Here is a 21,947-nt window from a genome sequence, read left to right as displayed (position 1 = left end):
TGTCCCTGGGATTCTCCAGGCAGGAACACTGGAGCGAGCTGCCATTTCCTTCTCCAGGGGATCTTCCTGACCCGGGAATGGAGCCCTCGTCTCCTGTGTCTCCTGCATTCACAGGCCGATGCTTTACCACTAGCGCCACCGTGAACACGGGTGCGTGAGTCTTTTTGAGTTAGAGTTGCCGTGTTTTCCGTGTATCTGCCCAGGAGCGGGATTGCCGGATCCCATGGCAGCTCTACTTTTAGTTTTTGAGGAACCTCCGCACTGTTCTCCATAGTGGCGGCACCAGTTTACATTCCCACCAGCAGTGCAGGAGGGCTCACTTCTCTCCACACCCTCTCCAGCATTTATTGTTTACGGACTTTTTGACGATGGCCACTCTGACTGGTGTGTGGTTTGCATGAAGCTGTGAATCTCACTGTGGCTTTGCTCTGCATTTCTCTGATAACTGGTGATGCTGAGCGTCTTTTCCTGTGCCTGTGGGCCACCTGCATGTCTTCCTTACAGAAATGTCAGGTTAGGGCTTTTGACCATTTTTTGGATTGGGTTTTTTAATATTGAATTGTATGAGCTGTTTGTGGGTAAGATTTCTCAAGACACCCAATTGCAGGGTTTCCTCGGCTTCCTAACAACACCCAAGTCCAGGGCAAGCGCTCTTCCTCTGACCCTGCTCAAAGTGAGCTGTAAAGCTCAAGCCAATTGCAGTACCTTTCTCACGCCCTCTGCCTCACCCTCCTGGGCCACCGTGGCAAAGACCCACGGACTCAGGGGCTTCAACAACAGAAATTTATTTTCTGACCATCCTGGAGGCTGAAAGTCTGCGATCAAGGTGCTGGCTGGTTTAGTTTCTCCTGAGACTTCTCTCCTTGGCCCGTAAGTGCCCTCATCCTCACTGTGTCCCCAGATGGCTGGCCCTCTGTCATGTGTGTGTCCTAAGCTCCTCTTTAGTGAGGGTAGCAGTCATAGTCCGTTAGGCCCCCCTCTAATGGCCTCACATTAACTTCGTTACCTTGTCAAAGACCCCTTCTCCAAGTGTGGTCACATCTGAGGTGCTGAGGATGACAATTTCAACGTGTGAATTTGTTAGGGACCCCGGGCAGCCCATGGGCTTCCTGGGAAAGAATCCACCACCTGTCTGATCATTGGATTGGGAAGACTCCCCTGGAAGAGGAAAACGCAACCCACCCCCAGGGTTCTTGCCTGGGAAATCCCATGGACAGGGGAGCCTGGTGGGTTGCAGTGCATGGGGTTGCAGAGAGTCAGACACGACTGAGCGACTGAGCATTCACAGTGCAGTTTGTAGCACCTCCTTGGTCTGTGACACCTGTCAACCCACGGTTCTTTCCCACCGCGATGAGTAACAAACCCAGCTTGTTCAGCTGCAAGCAAGCGTGTTCCTGGCGGTCTTTGGCTGGAGAGCATCATTAGCAGCAGAAATCTGGTGCTGAGGAAAGGCAGCCGGAATTCTTGGTGGGCTTGAGGGAAGGAGGAAGGGGGATTCCCATGAGATAGAGAGACAGCAGCCGAACACCTGGCACAACACGGGAAGGAGCATCTATCTCAGCTGGACAAAGAGGGCGAGATGAGCAGTCAGACCAGCCAGGGGCGGCCCCCTTACCCCATCTTGCCTCAAGCCTCCCCTTGGAAAACAGGGAGTGACCACGCTGGATGCCAGGGGGACATTCTGATATTAAGTTAGGCTGGACGGTTGACCCCCTGAAAATCGGGACACGTGGAAAACCCCCAGATGGCAAGGAAAACATAGAATATCTGCTCCTCATATAGTGACGGGGGAGGGAAGGGGACTCAGGCAGATGGAGTGTGAAGGCAGACCGAGGAGGAATGGAGCCGCTTCCTGTTCGCACCGGGAGCCTAGACTTTTTTTTTTTTTTACTCTATCATTAAGAAAAAAAAAATGGGATTGCTTTAAGTCAACTTTTTAATTTTAGAACAGTTTTACACTTCCAGAAAAGTTTGCAAGGATGGTACAGAGAGTTCCTATCATCCTTGGCCCCCGTTGCCCCCACCACTAAGATCTGACGTGGCTGTGCTACCCCCGTCACAGCGAGTGAAACTTGGTTCAGGCACGGTTGTTAACTAAGGCCCACGCTTTCTGGACCTCCGCGGTTTTCACCTCATGTCCTTCTTCTGTTCCAGGACCCCATCCAGGAGACCATGTGACATGTAAGTCACCAAGTCTCCCAAGGCTCCCCTGGGCTCTGGTGGTTTCTCCCCTTTTCCTTGTTTTTGCATAAACTTGACAGCATTGAAGAGGACCTGTCGATTGTTTTGTAGGATGTTCCCCGCCTTGGGGGTTTTTAAAAATAACTCTATGGATTCATTTGTGGCTGTTGGCGGGTCTTTGTTGCTGCGTGGGGTGCTCTCCGGCGGCGAAGGGCTGCTCCCTACTTGCAGTGCGTGGGCTTCTCGTTGCGGCGGCATCTCTTGTGGCAGAGCCCAGCTCTAGGGCACGCGGCTTCGGTTGCAGTTCACGGGCTCAGTAGTTGTGACTCCCGGGCTCAGAGCTCAGGCTCAGTGGCTGTGGTACTCGGGCTGAGTTCCTCCTCAGCACATGGGATCTTCCTGGATCAGGGGTCCATGGAAAGTTTCCAACGGTCTCCTGCATTGGCAGGCAGACCCTTTACCACCGAGCCACCAGGGAAGTCCCTCCCTTGGGGTGTGACTGATGCTTTTCTCATGATTAGCCTGGGGTCCGGGTCTGGGGGAGGAAAAGCACGGAAGTGAAATGCCAGTCTCCTCACCCCACATCAAGGCTGCGTGCTATCAACAGAACTGTTGATGCTGACCTTGAATTCCTGGCTGAGGCAGGGTGTGCCAGGTTTCTCGACTACAAACTTACTCTTTCTCTCTCACTTTCATGCTGTTCCGTTTAGAAGGATGTCATCGCGCTGAACTCACACTTAAGGAGTAGGGAGTTATGCTCCACCCTTGAGGGTAGAGTATCCACATCAATTATCTGGAATTCTTCTGTGTGGGGAATTTGCCCCTTCTCTCTTATCTATATATTACTTTATTTGATCAATCATTTATATCAGTCTGGAATCATAGCCATTTATTTCTTATTTGGGTTATAATCCGATACCACTTTATTGTGTTGCTCTAAGTATAGCCCTGGGCTTCTCAGGTGGTGTAATTATGGCCTTGCCCTTTTCTTTTTGCAACATTTTATTATGAGAAGTTTCAAATAGACAAAAAAGTTGAAAGAATGTTACAGTGGGAAAAAAAACCAACACAAATAATCTAATTACAAAATGAGGAAAGGACCTGAACAGACAAGTTTCCAAAGAACCCTACACAGTGTTATATATCAATAATAACTCAATAAAGATGAAACACTAAAGAATGTTACACTGAACAGATAGATACCCACTACTCAGGTGCTACCTACCATGAATACTTTGCTTTATTACCTGTCTATCCCCCTGTCGTGTATGGACGTGAGAGTTGGACAGTGAAGAAAGCTGAGCGCCGAAGAATTGATGTTTTTGAACTATGGTGTTAGAGAAGACTCTTGAGAGTCCCCTGGACTGCAAAGAGATCCAACCAGTCCATCCTAAAGCAGATCAGTCCTGGGTGTTGATTGGAAGGACTGATGCTGAAGCTGAAGCTCCAATACTTTGGCCACCTCATGCGAAGAGGTGACTCATTTGAAAAGACCCTAATGCTGGGAAGGATTGGGGGCAGGAGGAGAAGGGGACAACAGAGGATGAGATGGCTGGATGGCATCACCAACTCGATGGACATGGGTTTGGGTAGACTCCGGGAGTTGGTGATGGATAGGGAGGCCTGGTGTGCTGCGATTCATGGGGTCGCAAAGAGTCGGACACGACTGAGCGACTGAACTGAACTGAACTGACCCCCCTGTCAATCCACCTTATTTATTTTTTGATCCATTTCTGATCCATTTCAGGCTTCCCTGGTGGCTCAGAAGGTAAAGAATCTTCCTGCAATGTAGGAGACTTGCGTTCGATCCCTGGGTTGGGAAGATCCTCTGGAGAAGGAAATGGAAACCCACTGCAGTACTCTTGCCTGGAGAATCCCACAGACAGAGGAGCCTGGCAGCCATGGGGTCATGGAGAGTCAGACACAACTGAGTGACTAACATGCACGCTGATCCATTTCAAAGGAAACTGTAGACACCACTAAACTTGCCCCCATACTGAAGCATGCATATCGTTAAATGGTTCTTTTTTTTCCCCTTGGGATAAAATTTGGAGTGAAATACAAAATTTGCACAAATCTCAAGTGTACTGCAAAAGAGAAGCCACCCTTGCGCAACTCAAAACCTTATCAAGGTATAGAGCAATGACATCATTCTCAGAAACCCCCACCTGCCCTCCCACCAGTCAGCCCTGTCTGCACCTCAGGAGGCAGCCTCCGTTCTGAGGGCTGTTCCCCCACTGGTTAGTTCTGCCTGACCTTGAGCAGCATCTAAATGGACTCGTAACCACATGTACTCACAATCAGTCCATGAAACAGAAGAGTCTCCCAGAGTTTAAGTCACGGGGAGCACACGCTGAACTCTTTATCGAGGACCTGCCCTTGTCTTTCTTTCATCAAGAGAGGCTAATCAGGAGGTCTTCCTGGAGGAGGTGGTGTTGCTGTCTCCCCAGGCTTCCTGCCTGCCTCTCTGGACTGCTCCTTCTCAGCCTCTTCGCGGGCCCATTTCCCTCTGCTTGCCCCTTCCACAGCGATGCTGCTCAGCGTCTGGCTAGACCAGAGCTTACAAAACCCAGCCAGCTCCAACCCACGGACAGGTTTTATTTGGCCCACACAGTACTTTTTTGTATTTGAATTAGCTTTAACATTTAAAAGCTGAGGGATTTTGCTTTTAAAAATATCCACATTTCTGTCGTCTCTTGAAAATTTGGAACATCTGGCGATGTGGTGTCCCGCTCCCCACACAGCAAGAATTGGCTGGGACAAAGTAGGAACGACCTATGCTCTGAGCCCTCCCCCCACGGTGGGGGGGGCAGTCCTCACGCACCCAAGCCCTGAATTAGATGCCTGTAGAGTCTGAGATGGTATTGGGATGCTTTCTCAGCCTAGGAATGCTCAGGGACCACCCTGGAATAACCATAGTCTTCCCCAGGAGAAACAGACCCGGAGAGCAACAGCAGAAGGTCAAGGGGAACAAGTGTCTATCAGAGGGCATCTCAGATTGCCCATTCATCAACAGGATTGCCATCCTCACCTTCCTCACCACCGTCTTCATGCTCACCTTCATCCTCATCACCATTACCACCGGCACCATCCCCACCTTCATCCTCACCGTCACATCAAGTACAGTCACTGTTATCACCACCCTCATCGCATCATCACCACAGGCAGCCCTAGAATTATCACCGTCGCCATTCCCTTCCTGACCCCACCCCCAGCCACCACCGTCACCACCACCATTATTTTCCTCCCTGGTCATGAGATGGACAACTGCCCCCCAGGCCTTTCTCATCAATCTGCAGCAAAATACTGGGGCCACAGGGGTGGAGCACCGGGGTGGTGCCCCTTTCTCTGCCCCTCCAGCCCACCTCATCTTGCTACTTCAGGAGAGACCGGGTGTGGGGACCCCAGGTAGCAAAATCTAGCCCAGCTCCAAAGGTGTAGGGGAACGCCTAGGACAGTTTCCTGGGAACTTAACTTCAGCAGTGACTGGCTGGGTGGTGTTCTTGAAGTGGCCGGGTCACCCCTGCTTCTGCCTGTATCAGTGTGACATCGGTGGTTTCCTGCTAAGACTCAGCAGACATAGTGGCTGAAAAAACACTTTATAAACTGTAAAATGAATGACAAGGGGTAAGGTGAGCCTCACACATATGGAAGTAATGATTAATCAGTTTAGAGAGGTTCTTTAACGCATGGGGGGCATCCTTATAAAGATGGAAGGGGTCCCCAAATAGATGGGCAGGGTTGTTGTTCGAGTGGGAAGAATCCTTCTACACTTACAAAGACCTGTGGGTGCACACTCCAGAGTGGTCTGGACAGTCATGTGGGTGCTCGCTCCGAAGTGGTCTGTACACATAGGGAGGTTTGTGTAGAGAAGCTGTGTCTTTATACAGACTTGAGCGGGAGAAGGCTTTTCACCCAAATGGGCTGCAGGTGAGAATACGCTCATAGCAGTGAGGAATTTTACTGATGCAGCAGACCATTCTTGGTAACTGATCCTTATTTGTGAAACACTGTGCAAACTGGCGACCCAGATACGAAGCTCCTTCCTGAAGATGACGGGACCGTGGAGCTGCAGGGCGACACGGCAGCACGAGCGGCCCTCTGCGGGGTGCCGCCGCGCGAGCGCCCCGAGGGCGGGGCCGGGGCGCCGGGCTCGCGCCGCCGCAGTGCGCCCCGCGGCCGCCAGGGGCAGCACCGGCCCCGCCGGCCGCGCCGCCCCCGCCTCCCCCAGTCTCCGCCCCCCGCGCGCTCCCCCGGGCCGCGAGCCCCGCCAGACCCCGCTCAGCCCGCGCCCCGCTCCGCACGCAGGCGCCCGCAGCCCGGCGTCGGCCCCGCGGAGCCTTCCCCCGGGGCCATGGGGGCGCCCCCGGGCCACCGACCCTCGGCTTGGGTCCATTTGCTCCATCAGCTGCCCCGCGCCGACTTCCAGCTCCGGCCGGTGCCCAGCGCCTTCGCGCCCCAAGAACGAGAATACCAGCAGGTGGGAGCGGTCAGGGGGTCTGGGGGTGGGGGGGCGCCAGAGCTTCTGGGTCCCGCGGGAGAAGGGGCTGGGGGCCGATTCCTGTGTTCTCTGGGGGTGGGGGCCGGGCCCGGACTTTGGGGTACCCAAGGGAGCAGGAGCGTGGGTACCCGTCGCTGGAGGTTCCCCTGGGATGGGCGCAGGGAGCCAGACCCCTAGCTCCTTAAATAAGGTGGGGGCTGGGGCCTGGGCCCCAGGGTCCCAAAGGAGGGAGGGGACGGGGGGCCCGTGGGTGGATTCCTGGGTCTCAGAGAGGATGCCCGGGAAGCCGGCTTCCTGGGTCGTCATCAGAGGGGTAGGTCCACCGCGTCCTAAAGGATGACCCTTCCCTCCTGGGATCCGGGCAGTCCAGTTAAACACGTCCCAGTTCAGGCGGGACCCAGGAGACAGGCGCTGGCATGGTGGAGGGAAAGAGGCTGGAGGTTGCCGCGCTTCTGGGACCGAATCGAAGCCTGAAATGGGGCAGGGGGTGTGAGGGGTCTTAGGGCCAGAGCTGGGGAAACCACTTGGCAGTGCTGGGAGAGGAGACCTTCAGCCAGCCCAGGACGGGAGGGGCGGGAGAGCGGGGTGGGGGGGCGGGGGGTGGCTGGGGAAGAGGTTCGGTTTGGGAGCTGGAGGGAGACAGAAACGCGGCCAGAGGGTGGGGCCGGGTGGGAGCCTTCAGGAAACCGGGGTCCCTGGGGAAGGGGGCCCAGCCTGGGTCACACTCCACTCGGGGCGAAAGAACGGGGTCCCCTGACCCAGTTTAATTCAAGTACTTGACTTTGAGATTAATGAGCAAGGCTTGGCTGAGCTGGGGGCAGGACGGGGTGGGGAGGATGGTGGAGCCTCAGGGTGGGTCCCGGGCCCTGCCTGTGAGGTCTGGACCTCTCCGATCGGTCCTGGGAAGCTCCCGGGACAGGGGACTGGGGCTTGGCAGGCTTCGGAGGAGGAAAGTGGAGCGGGGATGAGTGCTGTGTTCTGAGCTATTTGGGTCATGGCTGGACTGAGCCGGCCGTAAGCAGCTCCTCCCCGCCCGCTCCCTGCCACCCTCTCCCCACCACGCGGCGATAGCCAGCCCCGCGCCCACGGCCTCCAGCTTGCCCAGCCTGGTCCACCGATACCTGCTCACGGCCAAGCAGACCTTCCTGCGCTGGTGCCCACTCGGCCACTGCCAGGGGCACTTGGGGAGACCCACTGCGCCCCGCTGTCGACAGTCAGGGTGACAGCGCTGGGATCCACAGGCAGGAGGGGACATCGCCCCCTAGGGAGAGCACCCTGAGGGCACGGCTGGGAAGATAATCAGGGACTGGGGGCCACTGTGCTGGGGGGACACACTCACACCCAGCCAGACACACATTCGCACACATGCATTCACACACACAAACACGCTCACATATGCACACATATACACCCATGTACAGGCCTCCCAGGTGGCGCTAGTGGTAAAGAACCCGCCTGCAATGCAGGAGACATAAGAGACGTGGGCTCAATCCCTGGGTCGGGAAGATCCCCTGAAGGAGGGCACGGCAACCCCCTCCAGGATTCTTGCTGGAGAATCCCACGGACAGAGGAGCCTGGCGGGCTACAGTCCGTGGGGTCGCACAGAGCTGGACATGACTGAGCGACTTAGCAAGCCAGCAAGCACACCCATACACCGATACACATTCTTGCAAGACTCACACACACACATATCACTCACGCATGCACACATCAGACACTCGTGTGTTCACACAGACACACTGACACCTACATTCACATACTAACTCTCACACACACACACATACCCCCCACCACCAGAGACTACTCACGGATTCAAGGAATTGTGCCCAGAACCGCACAAGTGCACACAGATCACCCCCTCATGCCTGCTCACACAGGGGCTCCCTTAGAGACACACATGCACACTCACCTACACGCCCAGCACGCACACCCTGGCGTGAGGACAAGGCAGAGCCAGGACTCAGCACTCGTGAGTCCAGAAGTCTGAGTGTGCTGCCACTGTTGCCCCCCGCCCGCCGCCGTCGTGTGCTGTGTGGCTGAAGGGAAAGCGCGGCCCCTCTCTGGGCTTCTGGGCAGAGCCCAGAACGGCAGTGGAAAACCCTGCCTCCGACGGGAGCACCCCGTCTTGTGCGAGACTCTTCCAGCTGCAAGCACGGCTCCTCTCCCTGCCTCCGTCCTCCCGCCCTTGGTTCTGTCTCGTCTCCATCTCTCTGTCTCCTCTGAGTCGCCCCTTCGCCCCGCCCTGTGAGTCTCCCCCGTCCTGCCTTTCTCGTCCCCCACCGCCTGCTCGACCCTCACACATTCAGCCTCCCATCCCCGTCTCTGAGTCGTGTGTGTGCGTGCACGCACACTGTCAGGGCGGCTGTCACGCCCTCCCCCCAGGCCCTGGATGACAGACTTGCTGCGGTGGGTGTACAGAGCTCAGCCTCGGGGGAGGGTGAGCAAGCAGGGAGTGGGGAGGATCTGTGGGAGGAGGGCGGAGGACGCCGGCCACCCCCAGCCTCAGACGCACCACCAGGAGCCCGCACCCCCCACCAGCCCCTGAACCCCCATGGTTCCGGGGTCCAGGTCTCTCCATGGCCGTGGATGGGGCTTCGTCCCAACTACCTGCTTTCTCTGGGGAGGAAACTGAGGCTCAGAGATGGGATGGGCCCTCCGAAGGTCGCACAGCCTTCGGAGGGCAGAGCAGAACTGGAACCCAAGACCCGGGCCTCCCAACTGGAAGCGCCCTCCAACCCTAAGTTGCACAGCCCCAGCACAGACCTGAAAACCACGGGGTGGGCTTGCCGCTCATCTCGCCAGGATGCCCGCCACCTGCACTGAGATCTTGGACCCAGCGCCTCCGGCCACTTGGGGAGGGCGCGCAGAGCCCCTCTGACGCCCTGTCACCCACCTCCTTCCCCAGGCCCTGCTGCTGGTGGCGGCCTTGGCAGGCCTGGGCTTGGGCCTGAGCCTCATTTTCATCGCTGTCTACCTCATCCGCTTCTGCTGCTGCCGGCCCCCCGAGCCCCCCGGGGCCAAGAGCCCCCCACCCGGGGGAGGGTGCGTCACCTGGAACTGCATCGCTGCCCTTCTCGTCGGCTGGTAATGGGGCCCCAGGGTGGGCGGGCAGGGGGACAGGGCTCCCCAAGCTCTCTATCGGCAGCCTTCCTGGTGGTGTCCCAGCAGGGAGACTTGCTCTCCCATTCGATGGATGGAGAAACTGAGGCCGGGAGAGGAGATGTGACTTACCTGGCAGGATGGGGTAGGGGCAGAAGGCTGTCCAGTCAGACTGCTGGGGTTGGTGTCTCTGAGTGGAATAGCTGTGCCACCTGCGGGAGTGATGTAACTCCTCCAGGCCTCAGTTTCCACATCTCTAGAATGGGCACTGTTGTCACGCCCACCTCCCAGTTGTGGTGAGATGGACTGAAATGTTCAGTGCCTGGTCCCCAGCTGGGCTCTGTAAATGTGAACTAGTGATGTCATTCGTTAACTCATTGATCCATTCATTCAGCAGTTATTTCCTGAGTATCGACAACAGAACCAGGGGAGCCTGAGCAAGCCAGACAAGGGCCCTGCCCTCATGGAGCCAGTGATGGCCCCGTCAGGGACAGCAGAGGGATATCTGTGGTCCCGGAGCAGACCCAAGCTGGCCTGACTCCTTCCCACGGTGACCTCGCTGGACTCAGAGTTGTCACGACCAGTTCTGAAGAGGGAGGCTCAGAGAGAGGCAACTTTTCAAGGCCACCTGTGCCAAGCAGCAGAGTGCAGATTCAGACCCCAAAGCCCCTAGGAGCCCAGGGATGCCTCCTGGGGTACCAACAGAGCGGAGAGGGACAGGGCACCTGAGGACACACCGTGTCCCCAGGGCTAGCTCTGAGGGCAGCTCCCTCCCAGCAGGGCACCCCCCACCACTCAGGACAGACCAGGGCGCTGAAGACCTGCCCCTTGAGTGGGGACTGGGGGCGGGCAGGGCAGGCAGTGGCCAGAAAGATGTCACCTGCTTCTCCCCCCAACAGTCTGGGTTCTCCCACCCTGCAGGGAGCCCCGGTGTGGGGCTTTGGGGGTGTGGGCTGAAGGCCCTCCCGAGTCAGGGTGGACTGGGGAGGCGGACAAAGGCCCCGCAGGGGAGCGGCACGGCCGGCCCCGAGGCCTGGGAACAAGAGCAGCTCTGTGGGACCGTGGACAATGGGTAGCGGCTGGTGTCCGATCCCAGGGCTGGGGGCGGGGCGCTGGGAGCCAAGAGGGCGTCCGGGCCTCCTCCGCCCCAGTGCGGCCCTGGCTCCCCTCCGCAAAGGGCCACAGTGCGTTGGGGGTGGGGGGAGATTGGAGACCGTATTCAGGCCCCACAATGGAGCTCTGTCTGCTGGCAAATGAGGTGGGGGGGACGCCCAGCTTCTGGCCCATCGGCCCACATTCCCTTGCTTCCCTCCCAGCTGTCCAGACACTTGGGTCCCCAGGGGAGGGGGAAGGCTGGGAGCTCCAGGCTCCGGGACCCCCAGGAGGTAGAACCCCCAGGAGGCGGGGCAGAGGATGGCTGGAGCCTGAAGGGACGGGTGCTGAGGACCCTGGATGTTTGGGAGAAAGAATAGAGGGGCTGCAGGTGGGGCTGGCAGACCCCCGAGGTGAGAGCTTCCCACTCTGGGGCTGGGCACGACAGGGGCTCACTCCGGGGAGGTGCGAGTTAAATCTGGGGGCCCCCTCCCCGCCACCTCTCCACCCACCATTAGCATCACAATGACGTCCCTGGGCCGGGGGAGTGAGACCTTCTCGGTTACCGTGGCAACCGGTGGGGGCCAGGCTGGAGACGTTGCTTTCCCACGAAGGGCTGGACCAATGGGATGGGGTGGGAGACGCGATTGGGTGTGTGAGGAGGTGGGGGGCGGCCCCCAGGGTCCCAGGACCGTTTGTGATTTCCCGTCCCTCCTCCTCTCAGCGCTGGCATTGGCATCGGTTTCTATGGCAACAGTGAGACCAGCGATGGGGTGTCCCAGCTCAGCTCTGCGCTACTGCATGCCAACCACACGCTCACTGCCATTGACCACCTGGTGAGGAGACCAGGCACGGGCCAGACCCCAGACCCACTCCCAGACTGCGTCCCCCACCTGGCCAAAAGAACCCCCTCCCCGCCCCCAGGAAACAGGGTCACAACTCAGAGCTGAGACCCCCAGGTTCAGAATGTCAGGTTCCAACATGCAGATCTCAGACTGCCCACCCAATGCTGACAGCCAGACAGGGCTCCACACATGGCACCTTCAGAACCTCAGCCCAGATCTGGGACTAGAGACTCAAACCCAGACCCCCAGCCTCATTGCGTCCCCAGCCCTGGGCTTCAATTCAGAGCCCAAACCATTCAGAGACCAAACACCAAGACCCTGCCTTCAGGGCAGATCCAGGGCCAGAGACCTGGCCCCTGGCCAAGTGCGAGGTGGTCGACCTGAACGCTGAGACCCAGGACTCAGCCAGGAAGCCTCGCTCTGAACCCCATGATTCCAGACGTGAGACCGAGACCCAGCCTGACCTCAGACCTTAGAGTTCATGTCCAGTCGCAGCCCTGGGCCGCGGAACCCAGACTTGAGACCCCAGGCTCAGTCCTAGGATGCCAGGCTTCATCTCAGCCCTGGGGCTCACCCACTCACCTCTCCGACTCCTGAAAGAAGCCACAGAGGTGCACACGCCAGATCACAGGCCCGCTCCTTCGCTTCCTGCATCCTCAGATGCCCTAGCGCCCGATCCCGGACAGCCAGCCCTGCTCACTCCTGCTTCACCCCCATCTCCCTGGCCCCTGCCCTCCCGCCCAGAGGACACCCTCCCCTGACTCCAGACCCCCCCACCGCCCCCGCGCCCAGGTGCTGGAGACGGTGGAGAGGCTGGACGAGGCCGTGAGGACGGAGCTGACCACGCTGGAGGAGCTGCTGACGCAGCGCACAGAGTTGGTGGCCGCCGCCCGGGGTGCCCGGCGGCAGGCTGAGGCAGTGGCCCAGCAGCTCCAGGGGCTGGCCTTCTGGCGGGGAGTGCCCCTGAGCCCCCTGCAGGTGGCTGAGGATGTGTCCTTTGTAGAGGAGTACAGGTGGGTGGCCTCTCTTCCTCTCCTGGGTGGAGAAAGTCGGGCAGGAGACGAGAAGAGGAGGCTCTGGGGCAGAGGCTGGCAGTTCTGGGGCGCGGGGGATGGTCTTTCCAGGAGTGCCCCCTTTGAAGGAGGGGGGAGAACCAGTTATTTGGACATCAGGCAGTCACCCATCCCAGCGGCCAACACAGTGGAGTCCTGTCGCCTTGTCCACTAGGAATGATTTCTTTGGTTCATCCAACACCTGGGGCCCCGACCAGACATGGGGGCAGAGAGACAGGGAAGACTTTTGTCCTGGATTCTGTGCTCCAGGGGGGAGGCAGACCTGGGTTGAAGCAGCCCATAATTTGGATGCCCACTGTGGGCATCAGACAGGCCTGGGTCCCAGTGAATTTAAGTTCTGGGTTGTGACCAAGTTCAGAGGCCACAGCTCCATTTCAGGGGGGCTGGGGGTAGGAGTGTAGATTTCGCCGGGGTGAGGCAGACCCACCATCTACAAGAAATAGCTGTTGGATACACCCAAGAATCTACCTGCAACGCCGGAGACGCAGGAGATGTGGGTTTGATCCCTGGGTAGGGAAGATTTCCTGGAGGAGGGCATGGCAACCCACTCCAGTATTCGTGCCTGGAGAATCCTTTGCACAGAGGAGCCTGGGGGACTGTAGTCCATGGGGTCGCAAAGAGTCGGACATGACTGAGCAACTACGCATGCGTGCACGTGTAGTCATGCACGCATATGAGACTGTCTGGCACTGGGGAGTCCTTTAGGGGACTTGGCCAGTTCTCCCAGAGCGAAAATTTTGCTGGAGGAGTTCATGGAGGGTAAGGACAGAAGTGCCGCCTGCCCTGTCCAGAAACCAGAGTGAGGCTGGAGTGCATGAGCTGTCAGTGGCAACATAGGGAACCTGGAGGGCAGCTGGAGCCGCTGGGCCCAGCTTCCCCTTCCTGGAGAGAGCCTGACCCTCCCACGGTCCGGGAAAGGAGTGCACAGTCAGTCCCCCCGAGATCCAAGCAGAGGCTGCCACGGAGAAGGTGGCGGCTCCCTTGCCCCTCGCCCACATGGGGACCGCTGAGAACGCCATTTACTGAGCGTCCCCCACGGGCCAGCACTGTGCTCCGGCCTCACGGGCTTTGTCCTCTGCAGTCAGTGTGTCGATCGTTAGCTAATACTGAATTTTTCAGTACCCTTTAGAGTTCCCTGATTCGTGTTCAAGCCAACGTTTAGGTGCGCCCACGTGTTCAGCACGCTTCTTGGTGCTTTATGGGTTCTCTCGGCCTTACGACAGCCTTAGGAAGTAGGTGCTGCTGTTCCCCCCAAGAGTTACCAGTGGGGAAACTGAGGCACAGAAGCTGTGGGCAGGCAGGAAGTGGAGTGGCTGGCGTTGCGGCCCAGCCCATCTGCCTGCAGATCCTGAGCCCTTGGGTTGTGCCCTGTGATGCTGGATGCAGGCCTGGGAACAAGTCCTGCTAAGACTCTCCAGCCTGCGGTGGAGGGGCTGGGGCTTCGAGAGGCCAAATCTCCGAGAGTGCCAGTCACAGGGCTCGTGCATGGCTTGGTGCGGGTGCGGTTACGGTGATCTGCCTCGGGCCCTGTGCTCTCAATGGCGATAGTGACTGGCCCCCTGTGTACCCGTTTCACAGATGAGCTTGGCTGAGGCCTGGAGACTGGGCGTCAGGGAGAGCACAGAGATCCAGGCAGAGGCAGGCCATCGTGAGGGTGCTGTCACCTTCTGCCGTGTCCCAGTCCGGGAGCCTGGATGCCTGAAAGGCTGGGTTGACTGCTTCCGCCTCACCCCTGTCGCCCCCTCCCCAGGTGGCTGGCCTACATCCTCCTGCTGCTCCTGGAGCTACTGGTCTGTCTCTTCACCCTCCTGGGCCTGGCGAGGCAGAGCAAGTGGCTGGTGATCGTGTAAGTCCAGGTGGCCTTCCTGGCGGTGGAGCACGTCATAGGGCGAGATCCCACGGCACTCTTGTGAGAAGGGCCGCCGTCTTTCTGAGGCTCATGCTGGTTTCATTCCCTTGTCCCACAGACCTCCAGAGAGTTCCTGGGGTGGGCGGGCACGTAAGGACACAGAGCAGCCCAGGAGGGGCTGGGGCAACAGACTGTCCTTGTCACAAGGAGTGCAACAAAGTCCCAGAAAAGCAATAACAGTAACAATGCTTGTGCTGAGGATGGGGATGATCACTGCCCCCTTTGGTTGCCATGACAACACCGAGAAGCGAGGTGCTGTCAGAGGTCTGTCTGGCAGGCAGATGAGGGTCGCAAGGCAGAAGGCTGTCACGTGGTGCGTGGAATTAAGGACCACACTCTTACTGAAAGGTTCATTCTGTATGCCTGATGCTCTTCTGGAACCCTCGTGTTGACCTTACGAAGAGGTCCTTCCCGTCTCCCCATTTAACAGAAAGGGAGACTGGTGATCAGAGAGGTCACTTGCCCAGGGTTGCACAGCCAGAAAGTGCTGGAGCTGCGATTCCACCCAGGCCAGCCTATCCCACTCAGAGGAGTCCTTGTATCCTCTCTGGGCCTAAGGGGGCCCACGCTGGTGCCCACCACCATCCCCACGCTCCCCTCCTGGGGTGAGCAGACCTGCTATTCCATCCAGGCCCTCCTCTGAAGCTTGGAGATGGTAAACGTGGCGGGTGGTCTGGGACTTGGGGCCGGGCCTTCAGTGTGACCCCCTGCAGGCGCCTTCTCGCTCGCCGACCACCCTCCAATAATGATCCATCCCCCGCAAAGAAAAACACCAGGAGGCGATTTCAGCCCTGGAGCTGAGTCCGCTCCTGGGCTGAGCTGGAGGCTGACCAATGGGTGAAGCTGGGAGCGAGCTCCTGAGGAATTCAGAGCTGAGAATTGGGGCCCCGGGCCGGGCAGTCGCCCTCCCATGGTCCCACAGTCCAGAGCAGGGGGGGCAGACCTGGGCAGGAGCTGCCTGCACAGGGCCCTTCTCACTGCCAACCCCCTGCCCCCACCCCTCAGCAAGTCCAGATGTTCAGTTTGACGTCAAACTTACAGGTCCACCCTCTCTCTGCCCACTGCTCTGCCCCTGACTGTTATCCTCTTGGCTCCAGAGGCTGGTGGGGGAGGGGATGGGGCTGCAATGTTATCTGGGGTGGGAAGCGGTGAGATGGGAGATTAGGAACCCCAGAACTCCAATCCCACCCCTCCTCCCCCACTACAGGATGACGGTGATGAGTCTCCTGGTTCTAGTCCTGAGCTGGGGCTCCATGGGCCTGGAGGCAGCCACAGCCGTGGTGAGCACCAGGGCGTGGGGTGGGGTGGGGACAGGCACCTGGGCTCCAAGACTCCAGGGGCCGAAGCCCCAACTCCCAGAGCTGGGGAGGAGGGGAACAGAGGCCTCAGCTCCTGAGAGACAAGACTTGGGAGACAGGCTCACAGGTTCTGCAGTTTGAAGCCAGTGTCCTAGGTACTGAGGGGCTGGGGGCCTGGACCCCCAGGTCTGAGGGAGGAGGGGCTGGGGGCCTGAGGCCCCGGATCTGGGGAGGAAGGGCTGAGGGCCTGGACCCCGGGGTCTGAGGAGGAGGGACTGGGGCCTGGACCCCGTGTCTGAGGGAGGAAGGGCGGGGGGCCTGGACCCTGTGGCGTGTGAGGCGGGGGCGTGTCTGTCCGACCCCACTCTGTGCTGCTCTCAGGGCCTCAGTGACTTCTGCTCCAGTCCAGACAGCTACATCCTGAACGTGACCCAGGAGGAGACCGGCCTTGGCTCAGGTGATCACACCTCTGGGCTCACACCCTGCATCCTCAGGCCTCTATGCCTGAGGTGGGGTGGGGGTGCCAGCCCTGCCCAGTTCTGACCAGCAGAAGCTCTCAGCACTTGCCCTGGCGAGCTGGAAAAGAGGGAAGAGATAAAGACGCTGAGACAGGGGTCAGGGAGAGGGCCGGGCTGGGCCACTTGGAGAAAGTGGGGAGCCCAACTGGGTCAGGGCAGGTGCAGAAGCGGCGCTGTGGGGTGTTCAGATCAGCGCGTTCGGGCTGTGGCTGCAGCAGAAGGAAGTCCGCTGGAGCAGAGGGAGTGGGGGCTCGGAGGGCGAAGCCAGCGGGACCACAGGAGGGCCCTGAACTGGGAGGGTGGAAAATGTGGCCCTGCCCTGCCGCCTGTCCGCGGAAAGGATCCCGGGGCTCACGGCCTCCCCCGTCTTCCCTCCCGCTTCAGACATCCTGAACTACTATTTCCTCTGCAACCAGGCCGTCTCCAACCCCTTTCAACAGGTTAGGGCTGCGGGCGAGGGAGCCAGGGGAGGAGGGCGCGGCTGGGGCCTGGATCTAGGGACCCCGGGGTGGGAGGAGAGGGGGCTGGGGGGTCAACCGCTGGGCCCCCCTCCCTCCCTCCGTCTTCTCCCAGAGGCTGACTCTGTCCCAGCGAGCTCTGGCCAACATCCACTCCCAGCTGCAGGGCCTGGAGCGGGAAGCTGTGCCCCAGTTCCCTTCTGCGCAGGTCAGCGAGCCGGGTGCTCCCCCTGCACCCCAACCCCCAAGCGGAGAAGGGGGCGGGGCCTGGGTGTGTGGGCGGAGTCTTAGGAAGGGGCGGACCGGCGGTTCTGGGCGGGGCCCAGGGCGTGGGGCGGGTATGGGGGCGGGGCCTGACGCGGTGGGCGGAGCCCAGAGAGTTTCTGGGGTAACAACCCCCTTCCCACCGCAGAAGCCTGTGCTGTCCTTGGAGGAGACGTTGAATGTGACAGAAGGAAGCTTCCACCAGTTGGTGGCACTGCTACATTGTCGTGGCCTGCACAAGGTGACTCCTGTCCCCCTCCCCAAGTTATGCTCCCAAGGGAGCCTCTGCCTGGACCCGGAAACCTAGGCCTCTCCATGTGGCTTCCTGCCCCTACCCTCCACAGCCCTCCTCCAGCAAGTCCTTCTGGACTCAAAGCACAGCTCACGCTGGCACCTCTGCAGAGCCTCTTCCCGCTCCCCACAGCAGCCCGCAGCCCAGGGAGCCTTTTAAACGCAATCTGATCTTCTTCCTCCGCTTAGAAGCCTCCAGCAGTGCCCCCAGCCAGCGGATTAAAGTCCTGGCTTCTCGCCTGACCTCCAGGGGCCCGTGTGGTTATCCCTGGCTGGTTTCCGGCCTTAGCCCTTTGCACCCCCATCCTCCCCGTCCCCCTCCCTGTCAGGGAGCGGTCATGGACCTCCCACCGCAGGGTTCCTTCCTGCATGTACCATCTCTGCTGTACCCCGGAGGGGAGGGGCGCCCAGTATTACTTTCCGAACCGCCGCTCTCATTAGCTCCTTGTGGTCTGAAGTGACCTTCTGGGGCTTGGTTACTGAAGTTGCCCCGGCGCTTGGAGCAGCGCCTGGCACCGAGCAGGCCGTCTGTCATTCAGGCCAGTTCCTGCTGAATGAGAGCCCGGCATTCAGGAATCGCTGGTTTCTAGGGATGACAGCCGTGTCAGCCAGTGTTTCCTGAGCAGGCATTACCGTGCAGGGGGGCAGGTCTACGCCAGTTGTTTTGCTAAAGCCTTCTTCTCAGTGTTGTTCGAAACCAGGGATTTTTGCCCCGAGGGGCAGTTGGCAGTGTGTGGAGGCATCCTTGGGGGTCTCAGCTCCGGGAGAGGGTGATGTGGGCGGAGGCCAGGGTTGCAACCCCCCCCCCCCAACACACACACGGTGTTGGAAGTGTCCGGGCCGAGAAGCCTGGCACCCAATCAGGGCCAAGGTGCAGCGGTGGCTGGGCGTGGGGTGGTGGGTTCTCAGTGATGGACAGGTAGTCGTGACTTGGGGTCATGCCTGCGGGTGTGATAAACGACAGTGACCACAGCACCTACCGTGCGCTGAGCGCTTTCTGTGACAGGGCAGGAAATTGTGGCACAGAGAGGCTGAGGGATTTTCTCAGTGAGGCACAGCCGGGTGGACAGTCCAGCCGTGGGCATTGCCCGCTGACCCATCTCATCTCTCCCGACCCAGGATTATGGCTCAGCCCTGCGCGGCCTGTGTGAAGACACCCTGGAAGGACTGCTCTTTCTGCTTCTCTTCTCCCTCCTGTCTGCTGGGGCCCTGGCCACCGTCCTCTGCAGCCTGCCCCGAGCCTGGGCCCTCTTCCCACCCAGGTCAGGAGGGGAGGGGGCTGAAGTTCTGGGGGAGGGGATGGGAGAGCACCATCGAGCCACTGCTGGGGACCGTGCCCTCATGGATCCCCTTTCCTGCTTCTCTGCTACTCCCCTTGTTGCACCCCAGTGACGACTACGAGGACACAGACGATGATGACCCTTTCAACCCTCAGGTACCGGACCCGGGTCTGAGGAGGAGGGGCGGGGCCTGGACCCCCGGGTCTGGGAAGGAGGGGCGGCGCCTGGACCCCCTGGGTCCGAGGGGGGAGGGGCGGCGCCTGGACCCCGGGTCCGAGGGGGGAGGGGCGGGGGCCTGGACCCCCGGGTCCGAGGGGGGAGGGGCGGGGCCTGGAGTCCTGGTCTGAGGGCACACATCGCCAAGCCCAGTTCCCTAGTCATGCCCTCCCCGGCCCACGTCCCCCTGGCAGGAATCCAAGCGCTTCGTGCAGTGGCAGTCATCGATCTGAGCCCTCCTCCAGACTGGACTCTGGTCTCCGTCTCCGGTGAGCGTCTGGACAGACACCCCCGCTCCCAAGCCGGCCTCCAGCCCCTGACCGCTCTTCCTTCCCTCATTCCTTCCCTCCCTCCCACCTGCATCTGGTCCGTTTTTGCTTCTCTCTCCAGGTCCTTCTCAGGCTGTCGGAGAAGACCCCACTAACCCAGCCTCACTGGGCTCCCACCACTAACAACGCCCTGGCGACGGACACCTTAAACTGGACTGCCTCCCTGCCCTGCTCCCTCTCCGTGTCCTTAGCCCTGGAAGTAAGCCCGGGGGTGGGGGGCAGGCCAGGGCCCGGGGGCTTGGTGGGGAGAGGGGAGAAAGCCAGCCTACCATCCCTCATCCCTGGAGGGATGAGAATGCCCTCCGGCCCCCACCACACCCCAGAGGACTTAGGGCTCCTGCTTTCCACTTGCAGCACCCAACCTGGGAATGGGCTAATTTGAAATAAAAGGGACGACTTTATTTTACAAGCAGCTGGATCCTTATTTCTCCCTGATCTGGCCTCGCAGTTGGGGGTGGGGGTGGGCAGAGAGCCCATCACCTCTGCTCCCACCTGGCTTCCTGGCCCCCAGGTGTTTCTGCTGCCCTCCGGATGCTGCACCCCTTTCTTTACAGAAAAACAATCCCCCCTCCCCTGGCCCTCTACCTAAAACAGCACACATGTCCTGACACAGGAAGAGACGCAGATCCCTGGAACAGAAGACAGTCCAGAAATAGATCTCAGAGTGTGTGGTGTATGACAGAAGACAGATTTCAAGTCAGGGCAAAAAGGACTGGTTTCAAAGGAATGCTGATATGATTAGCTTTCCATTGGAAGAAAACAGTCTGCATATGATACGGGCAAAAAAATCCAAATGCAGACGAGTAAGGGGCTTCCCTGGCGGCTCAGATGGTGAAGAATCCTCCTGCAATGCGGGAGACCGGAGTTCCATCCTTGGATCTGGAAGATTCCCTGGAGGAGGGCATGGCAACCGACTCCAGTATTCTTGCCTGGAGAATCCCATGGACAGAGGAGCCTGGCGGGCTACAGTCTATAGGGTTGCAGAGTCGGGCACGACTAAATAACTAAGCATAGCACAGCACAAGGGGACAGAAGTATTTCAAGAAAAAGGAGGAGACTCTTGTATCTCTCAGTTGTAGAGGGAGGGCTTTCAGTGAGATATCCTGAAGACAGAAACAAAAAAGTAACTTATTTGACAAATTGTGGGTTGAGAAAAATACCATAAAGTCCAGAGGCAGATTGACAGTCTGGGGAAAATTAAACAACAACAATGAAATAGATAATTCTTTATACATATAAGCTGCGAAGTTACATCCACAAATCAAGAAAAAGACCTCCCAGCATAAAAATAAGCAAGGGAGAAGATCATTCAACAAAATGAAAATCCCAACACCAGGGGACAGACTAAAAGGCTTCAAACCCTGATGATTAGTAAGTGCACTTTAAAACTAGGCGTCTCCGGTGGCTCAGTGGTAAAGAATCTGCCTGCAGTGCAGAAGACCTGGGTTCGATCCCTGTGTCAGGAAGATCCCCTGGAGAAGGGAATGGCAACATGCTCTAGTATTGTTGCCTGGAGAATCTCATGGACAGAGAAGCCTGGTAGACTATACAGTCCATGGGGTTGCTAAAGAGTCGGGGCAGCAAAAGAGTCGGACATACCTGAGCAACTAAACAACAACAAGTTGCCTGTCTGGTGTGAATGTCCATCTGTGTCTCTGTGGGAACACTGATGGGGTTACTCTTGATGCTGAGCAGGGTACTGAGGGTCATGTCCTCTGTGGAAAATAAACCAAATGTTCTCTTGAAAAAAGCCCCTACGGTTTCAGGTCAAGGCCTGTTGGCCCAAAGCACCAGATGCCTAATGTGGCAGGGCCTGCCATGGGGGTACTGCTCCATGCTTGCTAATCATTTCCATCTTGTGCATTGCAAGGAATGTTCAAGAAAGCCCTTGACGTGTGGGCCTGAAGCTGGGAAAGAGACATGGACCACTGTCCAAAGAGGGACACCGGGCAACCCGCAGGTCACTCTCATGACCTGTTTGGTGAGCTGTTTGGTGCCCTGTGGAGGGGTTGGCCTGGAGGCTCTTCTAGCCACTTTGCTCTCAAATGCTGCCCTCTAGTGCCTCTGAGTCTGTGTTCAGAACCCGATGCCCCTGGATGTGCTGGACATTCACAGAGTACTCTGAGATTCACGCTGCCTGATTTCCCGGGAGTCATAATTAACTGGGAAGCCTGGTGGCTCGGATGCTTAAGAGACTCCCTGTAATGCAGGAGACCCAGGTTCGATCCCCCTTGAAGGGAATGGCTACTCACTCCGGTATTTGTGCCTGGAGGATTCCATGGACAGAGGAGCCTGGTAGGCTACAGTCCTAATCAAGGAAAAAAAACATTTTGCTCTAACTTTAACAAAAGATAAATCTATTTTCATTTTCTGGGCAAAGTGGTGAAATTCAAACAAAGTCTGCAGTTAACAATATTGTGCCAACGTTGGTGTCTTAGTTTTAACATACTACAGCATTGCAGGGAAACTGGGTGTAGGATAGGCAGGACTCTGAATTACCTTTGCAATATTTATCGTAAGCCTAAAATTGCTATAAAACGAAAAGTTTAATTTAAAAAGTGAAGGAATAAAAAAAAAAATCACTGTGCTAATA

The 21,947-nt window shown here is 58.3% G+C and overlaps 1 protein-coding gene across 2 annotated transcripts; it reads left to right on the top strand.

The window, feature by feature from the left end:
* The first annotated feature begins 6,464 nt into the window (after positions 1 to 6,464).
* Positions 6,465 to 19,745, top strand: TTYH1 (tweety family member 1). 2 transcript variants are annotated; one of them, XM_055410637.2, is made up of 14 exons: positions 6,465 to 6,661; positions 9,588 to 9,766; positions 11,598 to 11,709; positions 12,511 to 12,731; positions 14,542 to 14,637; positions 15,908 to 15,980; positions 16,380 to 16,455; positions 16,901 to 16,956; positions 17,090 to 17,182; positions 17,387 to 17,479; positions 18,649 to 18,791; positions 18,919 to 18,964; positions 19,220 to 19,294; positions 19,416 to 19,745. In XM_055410637.2, the coding sequence occupies exons 1-13, from the start codon at positions 6,536 to 6,538 to the stop codon at positions 19,256 to 19,258; spliced, it is 1,353 nt and encodes a 450-aa protein (XP_055266612.1). In that variant the 5' UTR covers positions 6,465 to 6,535; the 3' UTR covers positions 19,259 to 19,294; positions 19,416 to 19,745. The 2 variants fall into 2 exon arrangements, with proteins under 2 accessions (XP_055266612.1, XP_055266611.1); XM_055410636.2 differs by lacking the exon at positions 18,919 to 18,964.
* The last annotated feature ends 2,202 nt before the right edge of the window (positions 19,746 to 21,947 follow it).

This window comes from Moschus berezovskii, chromosome 22 (genome assembly GCF_049115385.1).
Source record: "Moschus berezovskii isolate FMDL1 chromosome 22, NW_MosBer_1.0, whole genome shotgun sequence".
NCBI lineage: Eukaryota > Metazoa > Chordata > Mammalia > Artiodactyla > Moschidae > Moschus > Moschus berezovskii.
This window is presented reverse-complemented; position numbering and strand designations above follow the sequence as displayed.